Source organism: Chironomus tepperi, unplaced genomic scaffold (assembly GCF_022539635.2).
Source record: "Chironomus tepperi strain 1889 unplaced genomic scaffold, CSIRO-AGI_Ctep_v1 contig_335, whole genome shotgun sequence".
NCBI classification, from domain to species: Eukaryota; Metazoa; Arthropoda; class Insecta; order Diptera; family Chironomidae; genus Chironomus; species Chironomus tepperi.
The window spans coordinates 2552476-2573872 of NW_027226457.1; the positions used below are offsets into that span (position 1 = coordinate 2552476).

At 29.9% G+C, this 21397-nt stretch overlaps 1 protein-coding gene across 6 annotated transcripts; it reads right to left on the reverse strand.

The window, feature by feature from the left end:
• Positions 1 to 200: 200 nt before the first annotated feature.
• On the reverse strand, positions 201 to 19845 carry Vmat (Vesicular monoamine transporter). 6 transcript variants are annotated; one of them, XM_070643847.1, is made up of 13 exons: positions 19741 to 19845; positions 19358 to 19390; positions 18412 to 18514; positions 9988 to 10316; positions 6537 to 6674; positions 6339 to 6477; positions 6264 to 6275; positions 6148 to 6194; positions 5896 to 6075; positions 5424 to 5839; positions 5167 to 5363; positions 4883 to 5003; positions 201 to 3967 (listed from the first exon to the last, which is right to left on the reverse strand). In XM_070643847.1, the coding sequence occupies exons 4-13, from the start codon at positions 10280 to 10282 to the stop codon at positions 3899 to 3901; spliced, it is 1614 nt and encodes a 537-aa protein (XP_070499948.1). In that variant the 5' UTR covers positions 10283 to 10316; positions 18412 to 18514; positions 19358 to 19390; positions 19741 to 19845; the 3' UTR covers positions 201 to 3898. The 6 variants fall into 6 exon arrangements, with proteins under 6 accessions (XP_070499948.1, XP_070499943.1, XP_070499944.1 ...); XM_070643842.1 differs by lacking the exon at positions 201 to 3967 and having other exon boundaries at positions 4617 to 5003; XM_070643843.1 differs by lacking the exons at positions 201 to 3967; positions 18412 to 18514; positions 19358 to 19390; positions 19741 to 19845 and adding exons at positions 15605 to 15864; positions 16729 to 16884 and having other exon boundaries at positions 4617 to 5003.
• Between the last annotated feature and the right edge of the window lie 1552 nt (positions 19846 to 21397).

The following is a 21397-nucleotide window of genomic DNA, read 5'->3' on the forward strand; positions in this document are numbered from 1 at the left end:
TCAAAGTGTTTTCGCCTTGAACGGCGAATTCATAGTTTAAGCCCCTTCAACAAATTTCAGAAGTTTTGAAGAAAAATTCATAATTTAATCAAATTTTGACCAAGTAAGTCGTCGTTGTAGTTAAATCTCGTAACCAACAAGTTGAAGCAACATTGCACATCATCTAAAGGAACAAAAGTCAAACCAAAAAGACAGGTGAGTTAGGTTTTACCAACAACAACAACATCTTTATTTATTTTATGTTCCCTTTTTTCTTTCAAAATTGTACATTCATATCATCAATAATTGTTATAACTTTCATCAATAATTTGATATTTTCATCTTGTTTTTTTTTTTTGTTTTGCTGTATTTTAATAATATAAGTTTAGGAATATCATAAGGATTAATTGTATTCTGAGCAAGGTTGACAATATTTCGATAACACATGTTTCTTCATTTCTTTTTAATTAAACTTTTCATTATCCTCTCAACTTTTTGCGATAAAATATCTTTTCACAAAAAGAACAATCTCAATAAACATCGTTTCCGTTAAGTATATAAGTATCTGATTATATAGCATAACTTTATAAATCTATAGTAATATAATTGTCCATTAAAATATCTTCGAAATTGTGTAAATTGTTTTTCATCTGCAAAGGTAGGATATCCTTAAAAATTTTTGTTGCATTTTTCAAGCATCTGCTACTCATCTCACATGCATGATTATATAATCTACGAAAGTGCTAATATTATGTTTTTCTCTAAAATAGCTGCATCATTGTATGGACTTCAGCATTAAATTTTCATCTATAATAAGCGAGTAAATTGTATGCTATAAATCTAAAGTTATATGTTGGCTTCATAAATAATACATTTTTTTTGCTACTTTTTGCTTCTTTTTTTTGACCCCAAAACCAGCTATTGACTTTTCAAGAAAATTTACAGGAAATGAAAAGTTCTTCACGTGTTCGCAATTGAAGATTTAAAGAAAATTATAATGAAAAATACATTCAAGCTTTTTTATATCTTGTGGATGCTATTTATTGTCGATTCACAATAATAGCAGAATACAATTTTTATTTTTCACATTTTTTTCAAGTTAAATTAAGTAAAAATTAAAGAATTTTGAAAAGCTTTTTTTGAACGTCAATTATTTGTTTTTCATTATATGCTTTGCTCTTGGTTATTCTTAATTTTTTTGTCTTATTATATGTGTGACACACAATTACATACTTTTGGGATATGCTGATTCATTTATGCAATGAGAAGGTTTCAAAAATTATAAGAATTTTATGCATGAACTCAACATTATTTTCCCTGTACAACGCAAACTACTGTGATTTATAAAGGATAACTTAATTTTTGAAATATATGAAGCTTTAAAGACATCAAGTTCATTTATCATGCAAATATAATATTTATTTTTGATTGAGTCAGCAATTCATAGAGTGAATTTACCCATTTAAAGCTAAAAAGATTATTAAAATAGAATTAGGGGGAAAAATTTTGAAAAATTTATATATTTTTTAAAAATCGCATTTTGTCTTTAAGTAGATTGTATGTCTCGTCAAATATGTTCTTCTTTATTACTATAAATACACATGGATAATAAAATTTTCAGCATCATTTTTTTTTTTGTTCAATTTTAAATATTTTTTTTGAATAAATCTATAATCTACGACTCATGACAGCTATATCTGTATGTGCTTAATATATGCCTTTATGACTTTTTTCCAATAAAATTCTCACATGATTTTTGTATTGAATAAGTGAATATCTTGTAATCGATATCAATATTTATGAATATATTAGACATTCAGTAAGCTGCATAACTTCATACTATGGTATGGGATGTTTGGGATGGGATGGCTATTATGTTTAAGGGATTATATCTTACCTTTTGAGATAAGCATTTAGGGATTAAGTTGAATTTTTAGGTTAAAACTATAAAATTCACATTTTATGAAGAATTAAGGATCTATTGCATCATTGTGAAATGTAAATTGTTGAGGATTAAAGGACAAATCAAGTCAAAAATGTCTAAAATATCTGATCGTGATCAAAATAGTCAGAATTTGATCAAATTTATTCAAAATTGATCAAAGTAGACACAAGTTTTCACTAAATTTGAAGAAAATTATCAGATATGCTTAGAATCTTGATTCTTGGTTTGAGTTTTAGTACTGAATCTTCTATCTGACTATGTAGATTGGGTATTAAGTTATAAAGTCTATGTAGATTGACATAAAAGTCAAGTAAATAGAAAGGAATCAAAATATTTGGATGAATTGGGAATTTTTCAGCATGAAGCTACACAGAAATCTAATCCTAGACATTAAGTCCTATAAATTCTCTACGAATCCAATCCTACAATCATTTATTAAAGCTTCGTGCCTAAATAAATAAGATTTATATCATTTTTTTTCATAAAGCAAGTTGTTATCTTGGGGGTTTGTATTGCACATTGAAATGACTACACACATATAAGTTTAAATATATTTGAATCAAAAACGCACATCTAATTCATGTAGTTAATATGATTAATATTCTTCAGACATCAATATACTCATTTATTTAAGTATTCCGTAAAATCCAAGTTTGTTTTAAGCTTTCGATGGAAATTGCTTCATCTCATATAAGTATTATAAATATAGAAAATAATAAAATTCTTGATAATCATAACAGAAGTAAACAAAACCTCATTATTTGTTTAAAAGTTAAGATTACTATTCATCTTCCGGTGACCAAGCCGGAAGGTAATTGATGTTAATCATCCAAAAAGAAAGAAAATTTGCAGCCATTCAAATTTTCTCTCTTATTGTTCTCTCAATGATTGTTTTTCATAGATGTTGTTATGCATGACCATGATACAAAGACCAAATACAATATTTTTCTTGATATTCTTGATTAATTAATATATTATTATTGATATACGACATCTAGTTAGTGACAATATGATGATTATTATTTTTAGGTTATGTTGATAAATTTGAATAAATTGTTGGATAAATGTTTATGTAATTTGTATGTATGATTAAATTTTTGTTTGTGAAAACACTTTTCTAATGAAAAAACAAAGATTGCCTAAAAATCTGTGTCTAAACATATTTTGATTATATGATAATAATTTTCTGTCTCAGCTTCCTTTCTGATGTTTTTTTCTGTTCGTTTGAAAATATTTTTAATGTATTCCCATATTTTTGTCAGATTTATCAATATTAAGTAAGTTATTTAGAAGCTCTTCTTACATAGGTATTTATTTGAGCTCAATAATACAATTTTCATGTCTTAAATTTTTTTTTTGGTTATTTTGAAAACTCGAAAGTTTCTTATTTTGTCAAAAAGCTTTGATGAACTTTTCTTAGTGCTTTTTCAAAAGCTTTAATTAAAAGTTTTACAAAGCTTTTTGTAGAGCTTTGAGAAGCTCATCGTAGATTTCATCGTTATTTTTAATGAGCGTTTTGAAATCTTCAACTGAGTTGCGGAAATCCATAGAAATCCATTGCAGCTCTGTCGAATGTTTCAAAACGATTGACACATTACGATGTACGTAGGGAGTAATAGTGAAAATAAAAATCTTTAAATTAATGTTCAAATGACAGTTTGAGGCAGCATATAACATATTAAATCATTCTATGGACAATCCAGAATCATCCATAGTTGATCTTAACAGAATTCTCATACCAACCTCAAATTGTCATTGATTCTCTTTTTAAATGACAATGATGATTAAGTTTCCCACATCTGCAACACAAAATCATCTGATAAAGTAATTCAGGCGTCCACTAAAATGAAAAATTGTTGGTTCAATTTTTTGATGCTTTGATTATTGAATGAGATAAATGTAGAATTTCGAATATAATTGGTGACATAAAACTTCTTTTTTTGCTTGTTTGTTGTATGTTGTTTATGGCATTTATTACTCTTCATCTTCTTCATTTTGATATGAAGTGTATCGAACTGATGAACGATCTCCTGTTATTAATTGCTGTATTTTTAGAAATGGAAGAAATTGATGGTAAAAGTGTTAGATTGATGGACTGAGTTCAATTTTGAGGATATATTGTGTTTTTCATGGATAAATGTTCAAAAATTAGAATTTAGATTCGAATTTAGGTTCGAACATTTCAAATTTAAGTTTGAAAATTTCAAATTTTAGTTCAAAAAAATTCAAAATTCAAACTTTTGTTCGAAAAGTTTGAACTTATGTTCGAAAAAATCGAATGAAAGTTTATAAAATTTGAATTTAATTTCGAAATCTAACTCGAAAAATTCAATTTTGAGTTCGAAAACTTTGAATTTCAGGTTTGTAATTGGAATTTCAATTCAAAAAATTTAAAATAGTTTCGCTAAGTTTAAAACTCAAATTTAAGGTTTTTAGCTTTAAAAATCGAATTGAATTTTTTAAAATTTGAATTTTAGTTCGAAAAGTTTAAATTTTTGTTCGAAAAATTCAAAATTAAGTTCAAAGTTTTCGAATTTAAGTGTAAAATTTGAATTCGAATCATTCGAAATTAATTTCGAGTTTAAGTTCGAAAAATTCGAATAATTTCGAAAATGAAATTCAAAAAGTTCAATGACTGCTGCTAAAAAAATATAATAAAAAATAAAACGAAATCTTAAAAAATCATAAAAAGTTAAAAATCTTAAAACGAAACATTTTATTGAGTTACTTGAAAATAATCATAAAAAATAACAATAATAATAAAATAAGTAAAACTAAACCACAATAAAAGTACATGAAATGGAACTAAATTAATCACTTAAAAATAAACAGGAATGAGAGAAATCATAACTTGGTAAATAAATTCTCAGCTGCAATGTTATTATTCTCTTTAGTTTTATTTGAATTTTCATCACATAAATCAATCGCATTGTTAGTATAACCGTCGTCATCACCCACCTTTTTCTCTTCCTTTGTTGGTGGAGCTTTAAGGAATAGTAGTAATGGTGCATAAACGAAACATAAAATACCTATACCAAACATCATCCACTCGAATCCAATATTCTTTACTAATGTTCCACTACAGAAATGAAAATAGGACATTGGAATCAATATATTGAGGATTATCATTATTTATTGGGGATTTATGTGAGTTGTTGAGGATCCACTTGAAGCATATTTATAGATTACTTCAAATAATGGACAAGATCCATTCATTCACAAAATTATTTTGAATAATTTACCTAAGAGCCGGTCCGATAGCGAAGCCAAGACAAAAAGCGACATCACCTAAAGCATACACACTTCCATACACAGCAGAATGTCGAATATCGACGAGATATCCAAGCTCAGGCATCATACATGAATCAACCATACCAATAGCGAATCCTAATCCAGCATTTGGGAGAATAAGGTGGTACATGGATGTTGCTGATGGAATCTGTGGATAAAACAATCTTAAAGACATCAAGAGCTAGTTCTAAAAGCTTAATCAACTTACGGCAATCAAGCAAGCTCCAATAATAACAAGTCCAATCAACGCAGCACGCCACCTGCCAATTCGATGTCCTAATGGTCCAAACAAATTTGTTCCTATAAGATAACTAATTGATGCAGGAAGGAAAGTCACGCCTTGTTCCCATCTTGAGGCATCCATATGATCCATCATCCAAATTGGCAACGATGGTTCCAACATAGCAATTCCCATATTAGCAAATGTGATTGCACCTGCTGCTATGAGAATATATGGATCCATAATGAGAGCCTTTAGTGATGGAGCTTCTGATTCCGAATGTGCTACTGATGGTTGAAGCATAAAAAGCTGAAGCATTCCATCTCCAAGAGCGAGGAAAGAAAGGACAAGGAAAGGTGCAGTTTTGCCGACAAATTCGTACATGAAACCTCCGAATGGTGGACCTGTAGATGTGATGCTTGAGTATTGGATAGATGACAGTGGGAATTTGTTGACTTACCAATAAGCACTCCAAGTGCAAGTCCACCAAGTGCAAAACCCATTGCATTACCACGTTCCTTATCATCTGTATAGCGATCTGCTAACATTCCCATTCCACTAACAGACGAACATGAGGAACCAATACCTTGTAATGCACGCGCAATAAATAGAACTGGATATGTCCGGCCAAACGCAAATACTATAGAAAATAAATAAAGATTTTCTTATCAAATTCAATCAATTGTTGTGCTGTATCTTATTTGATATTTACTTAGGGTTGATAAAAACATGATGACAAATCCTGCAAACATTGGAATACTAAAAGAAGTAAATTTCTAAAATAAATTTATTTGACTTTATGTCATCGTCCGAGAATGCTTAACAAACCTGTAACCAATTCTGTGGATGATAAGAAGTAATCAAATTAAAATGGATTGTAAAGATAAATAGATATAGCCATACTTGTGAGTCAATGGTCCTACAAAAGGATTCGATAAGAGTTGCACAAAGGCTTTTGAGGCAAACATCACACCGATCTCAGCCGTTTCATCGACCAATTCTTTATGACGCTCTTCTCTCTCCGCGTACCAACTTGCGTTGTCTATTAAGAATTACAAAATGGTGGAATTTAAGTTATTTTTGAGGTTATGTTGTCCTTACCATAGCCAGATGTTGTATAATCAAGTCCAAGTGCATCGCTGTCTGCAGGTGTAGTCATCGGTGGTGGATACTTTGGGAAACTAGATAGAGGTGCATCCGGATGTCTTATATCATAAATAAATTCTGGTATAATCGGGACTGTAAAGAGAATGAGCAAATGGACATTAAAGGATGAGGAGATTTTTAAAAGGCAGCAAGATAAACAGTCGTAAAGAGTTTTGTGGATAGAGTGAGTGAAAGAAATCACCAACAATAAATCATTTTACGCTTAAATATTTATCGTACTCAGGTGAAGTGATGCGAGATGTGAGAAAATTCAAGAGATTCATTTTCCTTTCAACAAATGATTTCAAACAACATGCACACAAAAAAAAGTGTTTAATAAAACATGAACCATTCGACTTTTTATCTTCTACTTCCCTCGATTCCTTTTGTTAAGCGCTCGCACCCTCTCCAAACTCGATTTCTCTTTTCACTGACCAAACATTAAATGAAAGTGGGAAAGGAGAATTGTTGATTTGTGTGAGAAGAAGGAACAAAATTTCTATTTGATTTACTCGCATTTCAATTGCTTCTTCTTGTTCCTTATTCCCTCGGCAATTGTGGTATTTTTCACTTCTTTTGTAAAATATACAAAGTAAGATAGGAGGACAATGAGTGAAGAAGCAATTTCTTTGATATTTTTTTAATTCGTAAAGAAATGTTGAGTAAAATGTTTGTACTTTGGGTGATTTGCTTTGGATGAGGATTGTCGGGAAGATTTAAGGACATAGATGTTGAATTGTGACAATTGTTGGCTAATTTTGTTGATTTATTGAGACATTTTTGTCAAATTTTGAATGATTTTAATAGATTCGAGTTTAACGGATTTGTAAGATTTGAATTTGTTCGATCTGAGAAATTTGAATTCGCCGGATTTGTAAGATTTGAATTCAATGAATTTGGAAATTGAATTTAACAGATTTTTAAGATTTGAAATTCAACTGATTTGTAAGATTTAAATTCGTCTCAATTTCAAGATTAGAATTTGAATTCTAAAAATTCGTTAAATTCAAATTGATTAAATTTCAAAATGTTTAAGAAATAAAATTTAAAAGCAAGTGAAATTGAGTAAATAATTCCAATAATTTATCTCATTTCATCAAAAACCCTAATATAATACCCACATGCTGATAAATAGTAAATAAATTCATTCACATAAGGATGAATAAATGTGTTAAATTAAATAATCAATCTATCCAAATAAATAAATACAAATTCAAATAAAAAGAAAAGAAATTGAAAAGAAAAATGTTGTAGTAGTTTGCAGTGAAAAGTGGTCAAACATTAATTCTCACATCAAGAGATAACTAGTTTTTTATTTATTTTACTCAAAGCTGAAACCCGAGATTTCATCATGTCAACAATTTCACTACAAGAGGCAACAAAAGAATCACTTGAAAAATTTTCCGACCACAAAAAAAAAATTCAATTTTGTTAAATGAAGAAGAAGCATGTGAGGGAATAATAAATAGTGTGAGAAGACTAGAAAATTTATGGAAATAAAAATCAAGTGAGGGCGATAAGAAAAATGTTTGTGTATGGCGGTGGGCAGCTGTCTGATAATAAATAGAAAATTTATGCACATATCATTAACACAACATTGCGTACGATACATTTAACAGTTCTACAAATGGCTCCTTCACTTTTATTTTTATTTACACAATTTCTTAGCCTCCTTTTCCACAATTTTGGTTTAAGTAACATTTTATGTTCTTTAATCACATTTTTCTGTCTTCTATTTCCACATATACACTTGGTAAGTGACCATGCGATGATGGATTCGTACATTTTTCGTGAGTATATTACATGTTAAATGAAATAAGAAGCTAGTGGCTACTTAAATTAATTGATATTAGAAAGTGGAATCAAATGTCATGAGTTTGAATGATTTTTGTGGATTTGCACTGCTTCGTTTTTCCTGTAATTAAATTGTGCTGATGAGTGACTCTGAGATTGATTAACTTTATGACCTAATGAATGTAGGTGGGAATTAGTTGAAGTTGAAATGCTTAGACTAAGGAAAAAGAGGGCGTTGCCAGTGATATTTTGAAGAATTGTAGTCAAGATTTGAAGGATTTACAACATTTTTTGGAAGCAGAGTCTGAACAACCTTTTCTGCAACATTTGCATATGCTATTTCTGATCTATTAAGAAATTGCTATAATAACGGCCATTTGAAATTTAAATATGATCGATTCAAAATAGTTGAACGCCCTTTCTCATACAAAAATTCAGTCTGTCTTTGAATTTTGAAGAATAAACATCGTAGTTATCATTTACAATCCGCAAAGAGTTCTTAATTATAATTACACTTCTATTTTCAATTATTTGCCTACATTCTCAATCTCAAGATCAGTTTAGTAAAGCGTCACTGCTTAAAATTATTGCCCAAAATTTCCAAAACATCAACATCCAGTAGAATTATCCAAAAACATCCAGAAATGATAATACAACATGAAAATTTAATTTCTAAGATATTGGAAGTGCTCTCATTAATATTAAATGTTCAGTAATGTCAAAAGCTTTAGCATATCCACATAAAAAAGTGGAATAAGAAGTAGTAAGCATTTTGTTTCTATCCTCCTTGGTACAATTATTGTTTAATCAAGTGTAAATTGTATGTTTAATAAACGGCGACAATGCAATAATAGGAAAATCCATTTTATATGCTGTATAACATCCATAGAGATTCATGTTATTGGCTTATTGAATAACATTTATTGCAGTTGAATAAACTTTTATTGAAAAGAAATTCAAATTGCGAGTCGGGAATGTAAGACGATGCCGACAATAAAAATTCAAATAAAGTGAAAATCATGCTTTAAATGTTCAGCATTTATAAATGGAAATGAGAGGATTGAGAAAACAAGTCCTATGGGGACATCAATTTCAATATTAACTAACTAGTCTTTGACTTGATTTTTTTGAATGCTTTCCTCATTTCCATTTTTTTTGTCATTGTTTGATCAAAGACAAGAAGAAAAGGAAAGGAAACATGAAAGTGACTATTTAAAAAAAGTTCCTTTTTTGTGTGAAAAAAGTTTTGAGAAACGAGAACGGAAGTGGAAATTTCTCATTCAGTGCTATTAAATAATACACGAAGAGAGAATGAGATGAATCCCTTGAGAATGAAAGATTTATGTGTGCATGTATATTCAACAGTTTTCTAGGGAGAATTGAATATGTAGCGCATTGTTACTTGTTGCATTTATGTGCATGAAATTTTCTCTTGACACAATGTAGGCAAGATGAAGCGATGCGAGAGTTGATAGGATTTGTATACAAAATGTATTATATTGTCAAATAAAGGCCATCCAAGAGCGTCGGAATAACAAGAATAGGTCAACATCACATAAAGGACTAGTTCCTCAAATCTATCCACAAGATTATAATCAAAAAGGCTACTCACCAACTACAGTCAAAAGCATATTATCCAACAGTAAAGCTATGGCAACGATAACGAGAACCAATCTTCGTGATCCACGCCATCTTATCATCCATGACTTGAAATTGCCCCATGATGACAAAAAATTCTCACTTCCTTTATGATCACCAACTCCTGTACTGTCGATACTGGCGCTCTGATAATTTGGTGGATAAATTGATTGTTGCTGTAGTTGTTGTAACTGTTGTGGATTTCGGAATGGATTGCTGGGACTCGATTTTAGTTCGGTCTGTTGAACGCCTTCCTCTGATGTTTGCATTACTGTTGTAGCCCTCTAAATGTGGCAACTATATCTAATTGAAATGGAAATGGAAATGTAAAATTAATTTTTTTGTTCCTTAAGGCTTAACATTTATTTCAAATTCATCCACTTTAAGCTCATCTAGTCACGAAATCACATTCAATATCACTCAAAAAAAAAATATAAGGAAGACGATTACAATGATGAAAATTATTCCCTTAATCGCATTAAAAATATTTTTTGCCTTCTTCCTTCTCTCACTCTACTGGCACTAATATATCATGCAATTTCTCTCTCTCGTAATTTACCGTTGACAAGTGTACAAGATTTTCTTATATTCACAATGATGGAACATGTCAGGATTATTGCGACTTTGTGGCTCTCCTTACTTACTTACTTATTTATTATTGCTTGCAATCTATTCAATTCACTCTGATATCATTCACTGACTTTATTTTTTTTTTCCTACTTCTCCTCCTTATTTCGCGAAATGCTCGTATTGTTCTGAGAGAAACGAGATGTGATGAGAAGAATGAATTGAGAGAAGTAAATGGGACATTTTTAATTGAATGTTTATAGGCATTAAAGCGCATTTTGTGTATTATTGAAGATTATTTGAGGGATTTTAGATTAAATGCTTATTAAGATTGTTAATTGAGGACTTAATATGGGATCTTACTTTCTCTGAGTTTATAGCTCTTGGTTGCATTAGGACAAATAATAAATTGCTGGATTAAAGACATAATAACCTCATAGAATCACAATAAGGACAATATGGATATAATATAACATGCAAAAATTCCAAATAATGCTTCCTCATTTGTTTAAATTCTATCACAAAACTGGTTCAACTAGTTTTTAAATTAGGTGGCTCTTCTTTTACCCTTGCGAGTTTACGACTGTAAACTGCAGAACAGTGGTTCTCATACTATCCTCTGCAGTACTTTGGTGGGTAATCGAAACTTCAAATTGAAGTCCTTGAAGTTAGCTAACAGAGAGTAAGTTCTCCAAGCGGCACAATGTGTTGAACCGCAACAGTGTCGTTACGGCAGCTTTGAATCTTATCGTTCATACACTAGCAATATCTGCGTTACTAATTCTAGTCAATAGTCAAGCAGATAATTTTAGCCAATTATCAACCTCAGAAATAGATCTATCCTGACTGTGTTTATCTCAGTCCTAACACTACAAACAGTCAAAGAAGTAGGATAATTGGATAAAGATCTCATATTCGGAAGAAAACATTGAGAAACACTGCTTAAGAACCAAAATCAAATCACATAAGATATCTTGTCATAACTAGTCACATCTTTAGTTACTAAGTTCAAAAAACTTTTCAATTCTAAGAACAATTAAATAAATTATGCAAATTAGTCAACAACAACACAGGATATACCAGAATATTACGATAATTTGAGAATATACCATTCAGCCATAAGGACTTTTTAATTCCCATAAAAATCCGCTAAGAGGAATTGTCAAGGTAATTGGTTCTCCTTTACGTGAAGGCAATCATCCGTATTGAAGTACTTTAAATCACAAAAAAATTGTATCATGGGAATTATTCTGATTACTTAAGAGGAGATTTGGGGCTGTAAATCGTTTTATAAAGTGAGTACTAATTACATGCCATGATTCATGTGACCGCAGGGAATATTTTTTTAATATTTTAATCATCTAAAGTTATTAAAATAACGCTGAGAGCTATTTAAGGATGGAAAATTATTTAAACATATGGAAATTATGTCCATTATCCATAGATGAAAGTACAGGAAATGTAGGATAACATAAACTCTGCCACTTGACACTCACAGAAACATCAGAAGCAAAGTTGAAGTACGAGGATGAGTGCAAAAATTGTTTAATGCTTCGAGCATATTCCCCTCATTTTTATTCCTCATCTTCATCCTCACTTCTCCTCAGCGTAGAGCAACAAAAAAAAATTTAATTAAATTCATAAAAGAGAAATCATTTTCTCGGTCGATTGGAAGTGGCATCAACATGAAAAGTGTGAAATTGACATATTATTTTATCTACTTTATATATTTATTTATGATTTCATCGATCCGTGTATAGAGATAATTTTTTATATTTATAGATTCCTTTCCCTTCCATCTCAGTCTATCCAATTCATATCCACTTTATTATGTCGAGTGTCAAATGGCAAATTGTTGTGTTGATTATTAGATTGTTATGCCAATAAATATGAATATAATGAAGAGTATGACATGATTTTTACTCATTGATAAATGCTTATGTAGTTGCTGCATGTGACCTTTCATGTGATGGAAGTGATACTTGTCATATGTTCATTGCCTTATTGTTCTAAGGGAATTCTCTTTTTTTTCGTGAACTTTAAACTTATTATGTAAATGAAGGGGAGATAACCCGGATTTTATAGGGGAAAATTCCCCATTCTGGAACTTCTGACTGAGAATATTCAATTAGACTATTATTGATTGATCTAGAAGATTGCAATGTAAATTCTGAGTTTTCTCACAATTTGAATTTCTTTACAATTTCGCATCGTCTTTGGCGTCAACTAATAATCATAGTCTATTGAAAATGTAGTAAATCTATTAAGATCTGCTATATATCACTAAGAAATCACTAAGCAACTTAAAATTGAATTGAATAACTAAATTATAGTTCATTGAGCTGTTGTGCTAGGAGCTCAAGATTTAGCAGTTGATAATTTACGCTTTTAGGAATGTAGATCTTGAAATGTAAGAACATCACTGAATTTTGTCAACTTTATAGAGAATTTGGAAGAGAGAGTTGCTATCCTAAGAAGGCTATGGATCACATTGATCTGTACGACCAGTGAAGCAGTGTTCGATGTCGATTCTGATTTTGTAAAGAAAAATTGACATAAACCGACTCGACTTCATATGAAATTTGATTAGATCTTGAGAACTTCTGGAAGTAAGGAAAGCACTTGAAATGAAGAATACCCTATGGAACCATATTCCAATGTTGCCTTCACAGCTTCAAGATGACAGTATACTAAGTACTCTACTTTCTCAACCCTTAATTAAGAATATTTCATTCTTCAAAACCTTAAAAAGTCAAAATATTCTCGTACCAAGCACAAACACATCATCAGTTAATTTAAAACACATCCACACTCACTTTCATTGAATAAAGATGTGACAATAAATGACGAGAATCTTTGACACATAATTGGAAGTGCGAGTTATAATTCAATTTTACTAAAAAAATTTTGTTTTATATATTTCAGGCAAGGATGAAAAGAGCAGAAAATAGAAGAAAGGAGGAATTGGCAGTAGAAGTCATTTAATTTTTTTTTTCCAACAGACTTTTCATTACATCAATTTTCAGTCAGTGCCTTATACACTCTACATTTAAATGAAATTAAGGAAATAATTGGAAAAATATTAATTTAAAATAGGAACTTTTTGATGCTTCCAGTTCAGTTTTCATTGACACAATCTGTTTCTGATACACAAAATAAAAAAATTGACAATTTGCTGTCTTCAAGCCTTCTTAATTGAATTTTAGTTAAAGTTAAATTGCCATTGCTATTCTTTCCATTCTTTAAAATTATCTAGACTTTAATTAAATATCCGAAACAGATAAGTGTCTCCATGCTACTTCCATCTTTAAATAGATTCTTTATTTGTTTATTTTAAACTTTTTTTTGTTCCTCCTTTCATTCTTGCGGTTATTCCTCATGCATTCTCATTGTTTTTACTCGAGTTCTTTGGCTTCAAACTGTACTTTTTTGTATTTAACCTTTTTTGGCATTTAATCGATTTTTCTCTATGCTCAGGTAAAGTCAGTCTTTAAAGAAGTTGTTTTTCATGTAGGGGAAAATTTAATGAATGAATAAAGCAAGAATGTTCAGATCCAGTGGTTGAAATGATTTAACATTCTCAAATTGAATGTGAACCGTGGCCAAAAATAAAAGGTCGATGTGGGTTACTTCACGAATATCGACGTCGTCTGTTGTAAAATCGTTTAAATTTCAGGATCTGTGTGGGTTGTCCGAGATTATGGATAGATTTTATAAAGCAACAGTTAAAGCATTTTTATCTTGATAGTTTAAGTCGTAAATTTTTATGTATTGTTAAGCACGTGTAAATTAGTCTACAATTTAACAATTAACTAAGTTCTAAGATTAATCAGCTAAGCAATAAAGATTAAATTTTGAATATTCAACGCTATTATCACTCAATCAACAGTATACTACATTGTAACAGATTAGTACAATTCCTTTACAGATCAATTTCTTCATCAATTTAAACAAGCAATGTATTTAAACAGATTAATTGATATTCAATGAAATGGAAACGAGTGCTTTTGAGTTTAATTTTGTTTTTCTATTGAAGAATCAATAAATTTAGCATGTATTGAGTTTTATAGAACACAAATTAAGGAAGCGATATAGAAGTAGGTTAGTAATGAGACTAGAAACCTTAAATTTCATGAATTTATGAAGATGGTTTTAAAAAAATAAAAATTTCAGTTTACTTTGATTAAAATTCAGATCAGGGATGTTTTGAAAGATTTTCAGAGTGTAAATTAGCAATGCTTATCTTAAAATAAGTTTATTTAAAGACTCATTTCAGATATAATTATTTAACAACAATGTTTATTCTTCAGTAATCAAAAAAAGACTGAATTTTTATATGAAGGGGAATAACAACCATAAAAGGGAAAGTCAACTAATTGTAGTTGCAAATATAATTTGAATATTATACGACAGTTGACATATTCTCAATATTTTTTAAAACCAACAGTTTTTCATAAACCTTATCGTCAAGAGCATCAACATCAATTCAATTTTAACAAGATCGTATCCACCCAGATCTGATGAGTATGTTTCATTCATTAAAGTTTTGTTATTTTAATTAATAATTGCTTAATTCATTTACTCTTTTTCAAGTATTCACATCAAATAAAAAAGTATGACACCAACTCCAGGAAATTTCAGCACGCAAAGTGTGAATGTCGAGTCACATGAATTAATAATTGTCGGTAATGAAAAATAAGGTAAATTAGGTACAGTGTCAATTTTATTTTAATGAATGATCGTCTTTATGAAATTCATTATCAAGATCTTCACTTTAATTTACCATATTAAATTCTTATAATCATCATGTTCCCACGTCCTCAAATCATATCACACAATCGACACAGTCAAGTGCAAAGTCATGCGAATGCAAAAGAAGTTCTAGTGTCTAATTATGCAATTAATTTGCAACTTGGCACTTTAATAGATTAAAGAGAAAATGAGAGAGAGAGAAGAGGCTTGACAAAGTGAGTAATAAACAATTTGAGTCACGAGTCCGCAATGCTCACATGCTTCATACTCACATTATTCTGCGACAATTTACTTCAATATCACCACTAATTAATTGTTTCCTAATTATTTAATTTATTGTTCTCGAATGCGATATTTTTAGAACTTTTAAGTGAAATTTTTTCTTCTTTTCTTTTTGTTTGTTGTTGCTGCAGCTTTACTACTTTCGACTTTTCATTGCTTTTGCGATCGTTTAGGTTTGTTCTGATGTAGCGGATAATTTGATATGCTAATTATTCGGTCGTATACACTCTATTTCACATTTTTATCATATCTGGAAAAGTTTAGTCAATTATTTTTCAAAATTCTGATAGATTTAGTTTGATTTGTGACTGTGTACTAGATCAGAAACATGTTGAGTTTTGTAAAAATTTGCTAGAAAAAGTTGAAGTAACCATTGAAAAATTTGAAATTTTGGAATTTTGCAGAGTTCTAAGTCGACATGGATTTTAAATGAAAAATTACCTCAAAATGGAATTCAAGCTATGAATATTGTAAGTTTCAGCTTTTTATTAGTTAATTAGTTTAAATGCCAAATATTTAATCTTAGTATCTTTAAGATGAGACAGATAAAGACAATTTTGCAATTTTATCACTATTTAAATACTAAACAACCTTGAAATTAGCTTGATTGTGCTGAATTTTTGTCATTTTCTAGATTTGTTAAAAATCATTTGGAAAAATGTGGAAAACGTAAATTCACTTTTTATTGTTTCTGAACTTAGATTAGCCTTACAGTAGATCATTTAGACTTCATAATTAAGTTAACAAATTACTGCTAATTACCATGCACTTGTAAAAACACTGTTTATAAAGTGTTGTTGTTCAATTTGAAAGAATAATTTCGAAAGTTTAGAAGATTTCAATTTTGAAATGTATCAAAAATTCAAAATATTTTAAATTTAAGTTTCAAATTCTCTTCATTTTTAAATATTTATGTAACTTAATGAACCTATGTGAATCTAAAAACATTAAAGCAACTCAGTCTAGATTAAAATTGAACAAAGCAAACTAAAATCAGATTTAAATGAAATGCCGTCGATAGTTGAAAAGTTAGAATAACAAAAAAAAAATTTGACAGAACTTTTTCCAATTTATTACAATGTGCAAAAAAAGCTTTACAGTTTTTGTTCCTTACATTTATCACATTTAATTTGACTGTTTTTCTATCAATTTATTTAAATTTCATTTCCATTATTTACAATGATCCACGATAAATTTAAAAATTTTTATTTATAGTCTTATCTTTGACAAAAATTATGAATCAAAAATAAAAATTGAGCAATTAAGCACACAACAAAACAATCCGAAACTCAATACGTTAGAATATGAACTGAAAATGTTTATTGAGATAAATTTAACATTTATACGATTACGAGAAATGAGAAGAATAATATTTTCATCTATTGTTGTTCGGAGAGACTACACAGCCGAAGGTATCATAAGTTTTGTGAGTATTATTTTATCGTGGACAATAAAAAAAGAAAAGAAATTTGAGAATTCTTAAGATAAGAAGCAACAATTGTTTTGATATTTGTCTTATCTGTTGCTTCATGTCATTGTGTTGTTGTACATATAAACATCCAATTTCCGACGGTACGAATCTCTTTTATCTTATGATGACTATGCACCAAAAGGAACTAAACTTTAACTGTCAATTACAACTATTAAAATTCAATGCAAGAGACAAGTAAAAGTTTAATTTCTGATGGTCTATGCTGTTCATTGTTCCGATGACATAATTAATTGTGATGCACATGGCGCCTTAACTATTCCACATATGACATGTCATTGTCCTTGTTCAATCGATGATAAACAGGTGAAATTACACTTTATGGTTGTTGAGAATTGTGAGTAAATAGACAAGCGTTGAGTAAATATTCATAATTTTATTACTGACATATTGTGCTGTATTGCATAATTTATGACTTGATGGTCTTATCTTGTTTAAATTAGAGTGAATTATCTCAGATAATTGCATTTAGAATTTAAAAAGTTTTGGTTTATAAGATTCAGCTGGATCTTTAATTTTGGATTTTACATCTTGAAGCGGGAAGATTTGAAGTCTTCTAGCTTGTGCTAACCATACCAATTAGTTAGTCTCTCAAGAAACAACCGTTCGATTTGAGTTTAAACTCTCAATAACGAAAAGTGTCACAGAATGACTAATCAGAGAGTAAATTACATTCCAAAATCCACGAGAAGTCACACATCATTCATACTTTGGGTAATCCCAAAAAGATTCACAAATTACACAAAGTGTCATCGTAAAATAAGAATTTGCTAATTAAATTATTGCTTGTTTACATTTTCAATAGCAGTAATAAATACAGCATTAAAAAATTAAGCTTAATGAGATGTGTAAACGCTAATGTAGTTATTCTTATTGAATGTGATCTAATCAGAGATTAAATTGATGAGAAAATGTGAATCGCGTGCTGTAGTTATTGTATACTTCTTGTGAACTTGATTAATAAATTCAATAGATTAATATAGGTTCACTTTTATTTGTTCTCTGTTTTAAGAATTTACATTTAATGTTTGATTTGATATTCATCAATTTTAATGTCGATTGAGTGATAAGAAGGGAAATAAAATTGAATGCGAATTGATACCGTGAGAAATTAATCGACTACTGAATGATTTATTGAATCAAGTTTTGCATTTACATATGTTTTTGAGCGATTGGATCTTTAACTTGTTTCCGAACTCTATTTGTTTTTGACTTGACTTACAAGTTCTCCCTTGGGTTTTTACATTGTATTTCCCTCATTAATGAGCTTAATGTGTACTTAAAAAATTGACTAATGACAATACTCACTTCTATTAAACGCATTTGTTGAGAAAATGTTGTAAAATTAACTGTTGATATTTGTTCTTAATGTTGGTGTTTTAAATTTGTCAATCCATTTTTAGATGAACGCCTAGTTGTGGGAAGAAAGAAAGGTTTTTTGATGATAATTATAGTTTAGTTTTGTTTTGAGGTTAGTTTTGATTATTGTTCAATTATGGAAGTAATTATACATTGAAGTTTTGAGGAAGCTATTGTTCTTGGATATTAAGGTGATAGCAATGAATTAAAGTATTATCAATGTTCGTTAACAATTATTAATTCACAAAATATTTGAGATCAAATTCTGAATTAATTTTATTGAAATTTCATCATTTATTGGAATCAAATAATTTACCGAATAAGGAAAGGAGTTCTTCTATTTCTAACTAATTGTGGTGACTGTAGTTTAATTAAAGACTATTTCCTTGCGGATTTGTAAATAAATGAAATGTTTATTCTTGAAAGTTCAAATGCAGACTGAACATTTTATATGAATAGGGGTTTTCAACTACGTTCAATAAATATTATTCAAATCACAAATAAACGTTATAAGAACTATAAGATCATTTTTCATGACATTTAAAAAGATTATTAGAGAAAAAGTATTGGATACTGAACCTTTATTGAATATTAAAGCATATTATAATTAGCTAGCTGTTAGCTAGTTTAAATGAAGTTACGCTTTCTCTTGATTGCTTCAAATTAATAATTGAAGGGAATTTGAAAATACTTAACTTGATTTCTTACAGATTTTAAAGAAATTGTTTAAATAAGGATGACTTTTACAAGATTATTACTATCTTTTGCATTCTAGTTAAGTAACACAATTCCTAATAGACGCTTTTCATAAAATTATCAAACAGAAGATCAACCTTAATGTTCCTCAATACTTCAATGAAAATGTCATCAATCCAATCAAAAGTTTTATACTCACTTGTTAAAAGTGTCCTGATGGATCCAAAAAAAGCTGTTGAATTATCAGTAATAAAATCAAATTTTCAATCTTATTCTGATCACGAAAAGAATTTGCAGAAAAAGTTTAAAAACATTTTCCACAAATTCTTTCTCGTTAGACTTTAAAATTCACTAAACACAACATTTTAAATATAATTTTATGGTGTGTAAAGCCACTTCACATGTAATTATGAAAGAGAAGTTCAAGTGGTCACATAAAATAATTATGAACTAATAAAATAAAAAAACATAAATGAAATTTAAAAAAATAATAAAAGAAGGAAACATAAAATAATTAAATTTAGCAATGAGAACCACTTGAGACAATTGAGAATGGAATTCACTCTTTGTTCTAGTCCTTACTCTTTTACTTTATCAGACTTTTTTCACCGTACTACTTCCTGCTACGAGATCTTGTCTCGTACTGAACGCAAGAATGGCAAATGAAAAATTCATATCAAGTTAAACAGTAAAAGAACATAAAATAATATGTTGACGAAAGGATAATGAGCGGTAGTGATGATGATGATGGTTGCTTGTTGATGTATTCGTATACCATTCGTAGTCTCCTCCTGACGCATCTACACGCACATGCTTAAATCGTTCGGCAAATCATCGGGTTCCTCGTGTTATGCAATTTTCTTATCAACGACGGCTACCCCTATATGTAATAATATATGGAAGTGAGCATCACATGAAATTTTCACGAAGTAAAATTCTTCGGCAGCACGAACAACAAAATTTATTCTTTCTTTTTATTTCTTAACATTTTCTTTTCTCTTTCCCGCCACCCTTCGTTATCAGCATATTATTGTCGATGTCTTCGGAGATTCACATAAGCGGATTTAAGAAGCAACAGAAAATGATAAAAGATTTATTTTTTCTTCTCTGCTTCTTTTTTTATTGCCATTTTATTCCATTTGAATGTTCTTTGAACAGCATCAGCAGTGGTAACAACGGAATGACTTGTGTAGCAAAAAAAAAGAAGTCCAGTAGAGTCAATTATGAAACAATAGAAAATGAGAATTTATTTAGTTGCGTCTTTTTACGGTTGAAATAAAAATGCGAGGGACGCGCTTTGATTCCAATTGTCATTTTCTCCCTTCATCATTCCTTCTTATTAACATTACATTCCTAAATACACCCTTGTTCTAGTGATTTTCGATCACTTTATGCATGTACGGAGGAAGGAAACTGTGTTTTATTGCTCAGCGTTTTTCTGGAGAATTGGAGAAAAATAAAGGAGGTAAAGGAGCGAACTGAATCAAAATTAAAGTGCTCGGGTTGATGAAATAGAAAAAAATATTCTACAATTCATAAAATTAACAAGTGATAATGAAGGATAAGTAAAACGGACGATGTAAAAAAGGAGAAAAAGAAACTAATTGAAAATTCAATGGTTGCTGTGATTGTTGTGAATAAGGCGCATTATCTTGGATCCAGTATAAGTTATCTCCGATCAGAAGTTCAGCTTGTCAAGGCAGATCTACGTCTTGTCGACATTACAATATCCTGTCGACTATATTGTACCGTTTGGGTAGGATATGGACAAGTCATAGTTATAGTGCACTAGGGTAATTAAACTGATTTTAGTCAAGATCGTGAATTAAGTCGAATTGGCTCGGTGGCCTATTGGGTTAGTACTTCGGGACCTAATTATTGCAATACCGATCCTTTGATCATGGGTTCGATACTCGGCGGGAGAAACAAAACACCACTCACAGTCTTGCTTTTTCGACTACATGCAGCATTGCCATCAAAGGAGTCGTTCTGATCCCACTATAAACTGTTCAGGGTTTAATGAGTACAGTTATCTGGCGCATCCTCCTACTTCTAATGTCTGGACGGATACTTTGATCATTCTATCGTTTGGTTACTTCCGCCGTAATTGGTAGCTAAAGGCTTGCTGTCTATCCGTGTAACTCTTCATTTCCATTTACTTCATCCAAACCGAACCTCCAAATTCAACCTAAACCCTTCAAAAATTTTAGCTAAAAATTCCATCACTTAACAAATTTAA

Bases quoted from the DNA above. Each gene is read 5' to 3' on its own strand.
- Vmat (XM_070643842.1), bottom strand. From the start codon at position 10,282: ATGCAAACATCAGAGGAAGGCGTTCAACAGACCGAACTAAAATCGAGT. The intron at 6,675-9,987 runs GTGAGTAGCCTT...TTCTCTTTACAG, and splicing joins TATGCTTTTGACTGTAGTTG to TCCCGATTATACCAGAATTT. The intron at 6,478-6,536 runs GTAAGGACAACA...AATTCTTAATAG, and splicing joins TTATACAACATCTGGCTATG to ACAACGCAAGTTGGTACGCG.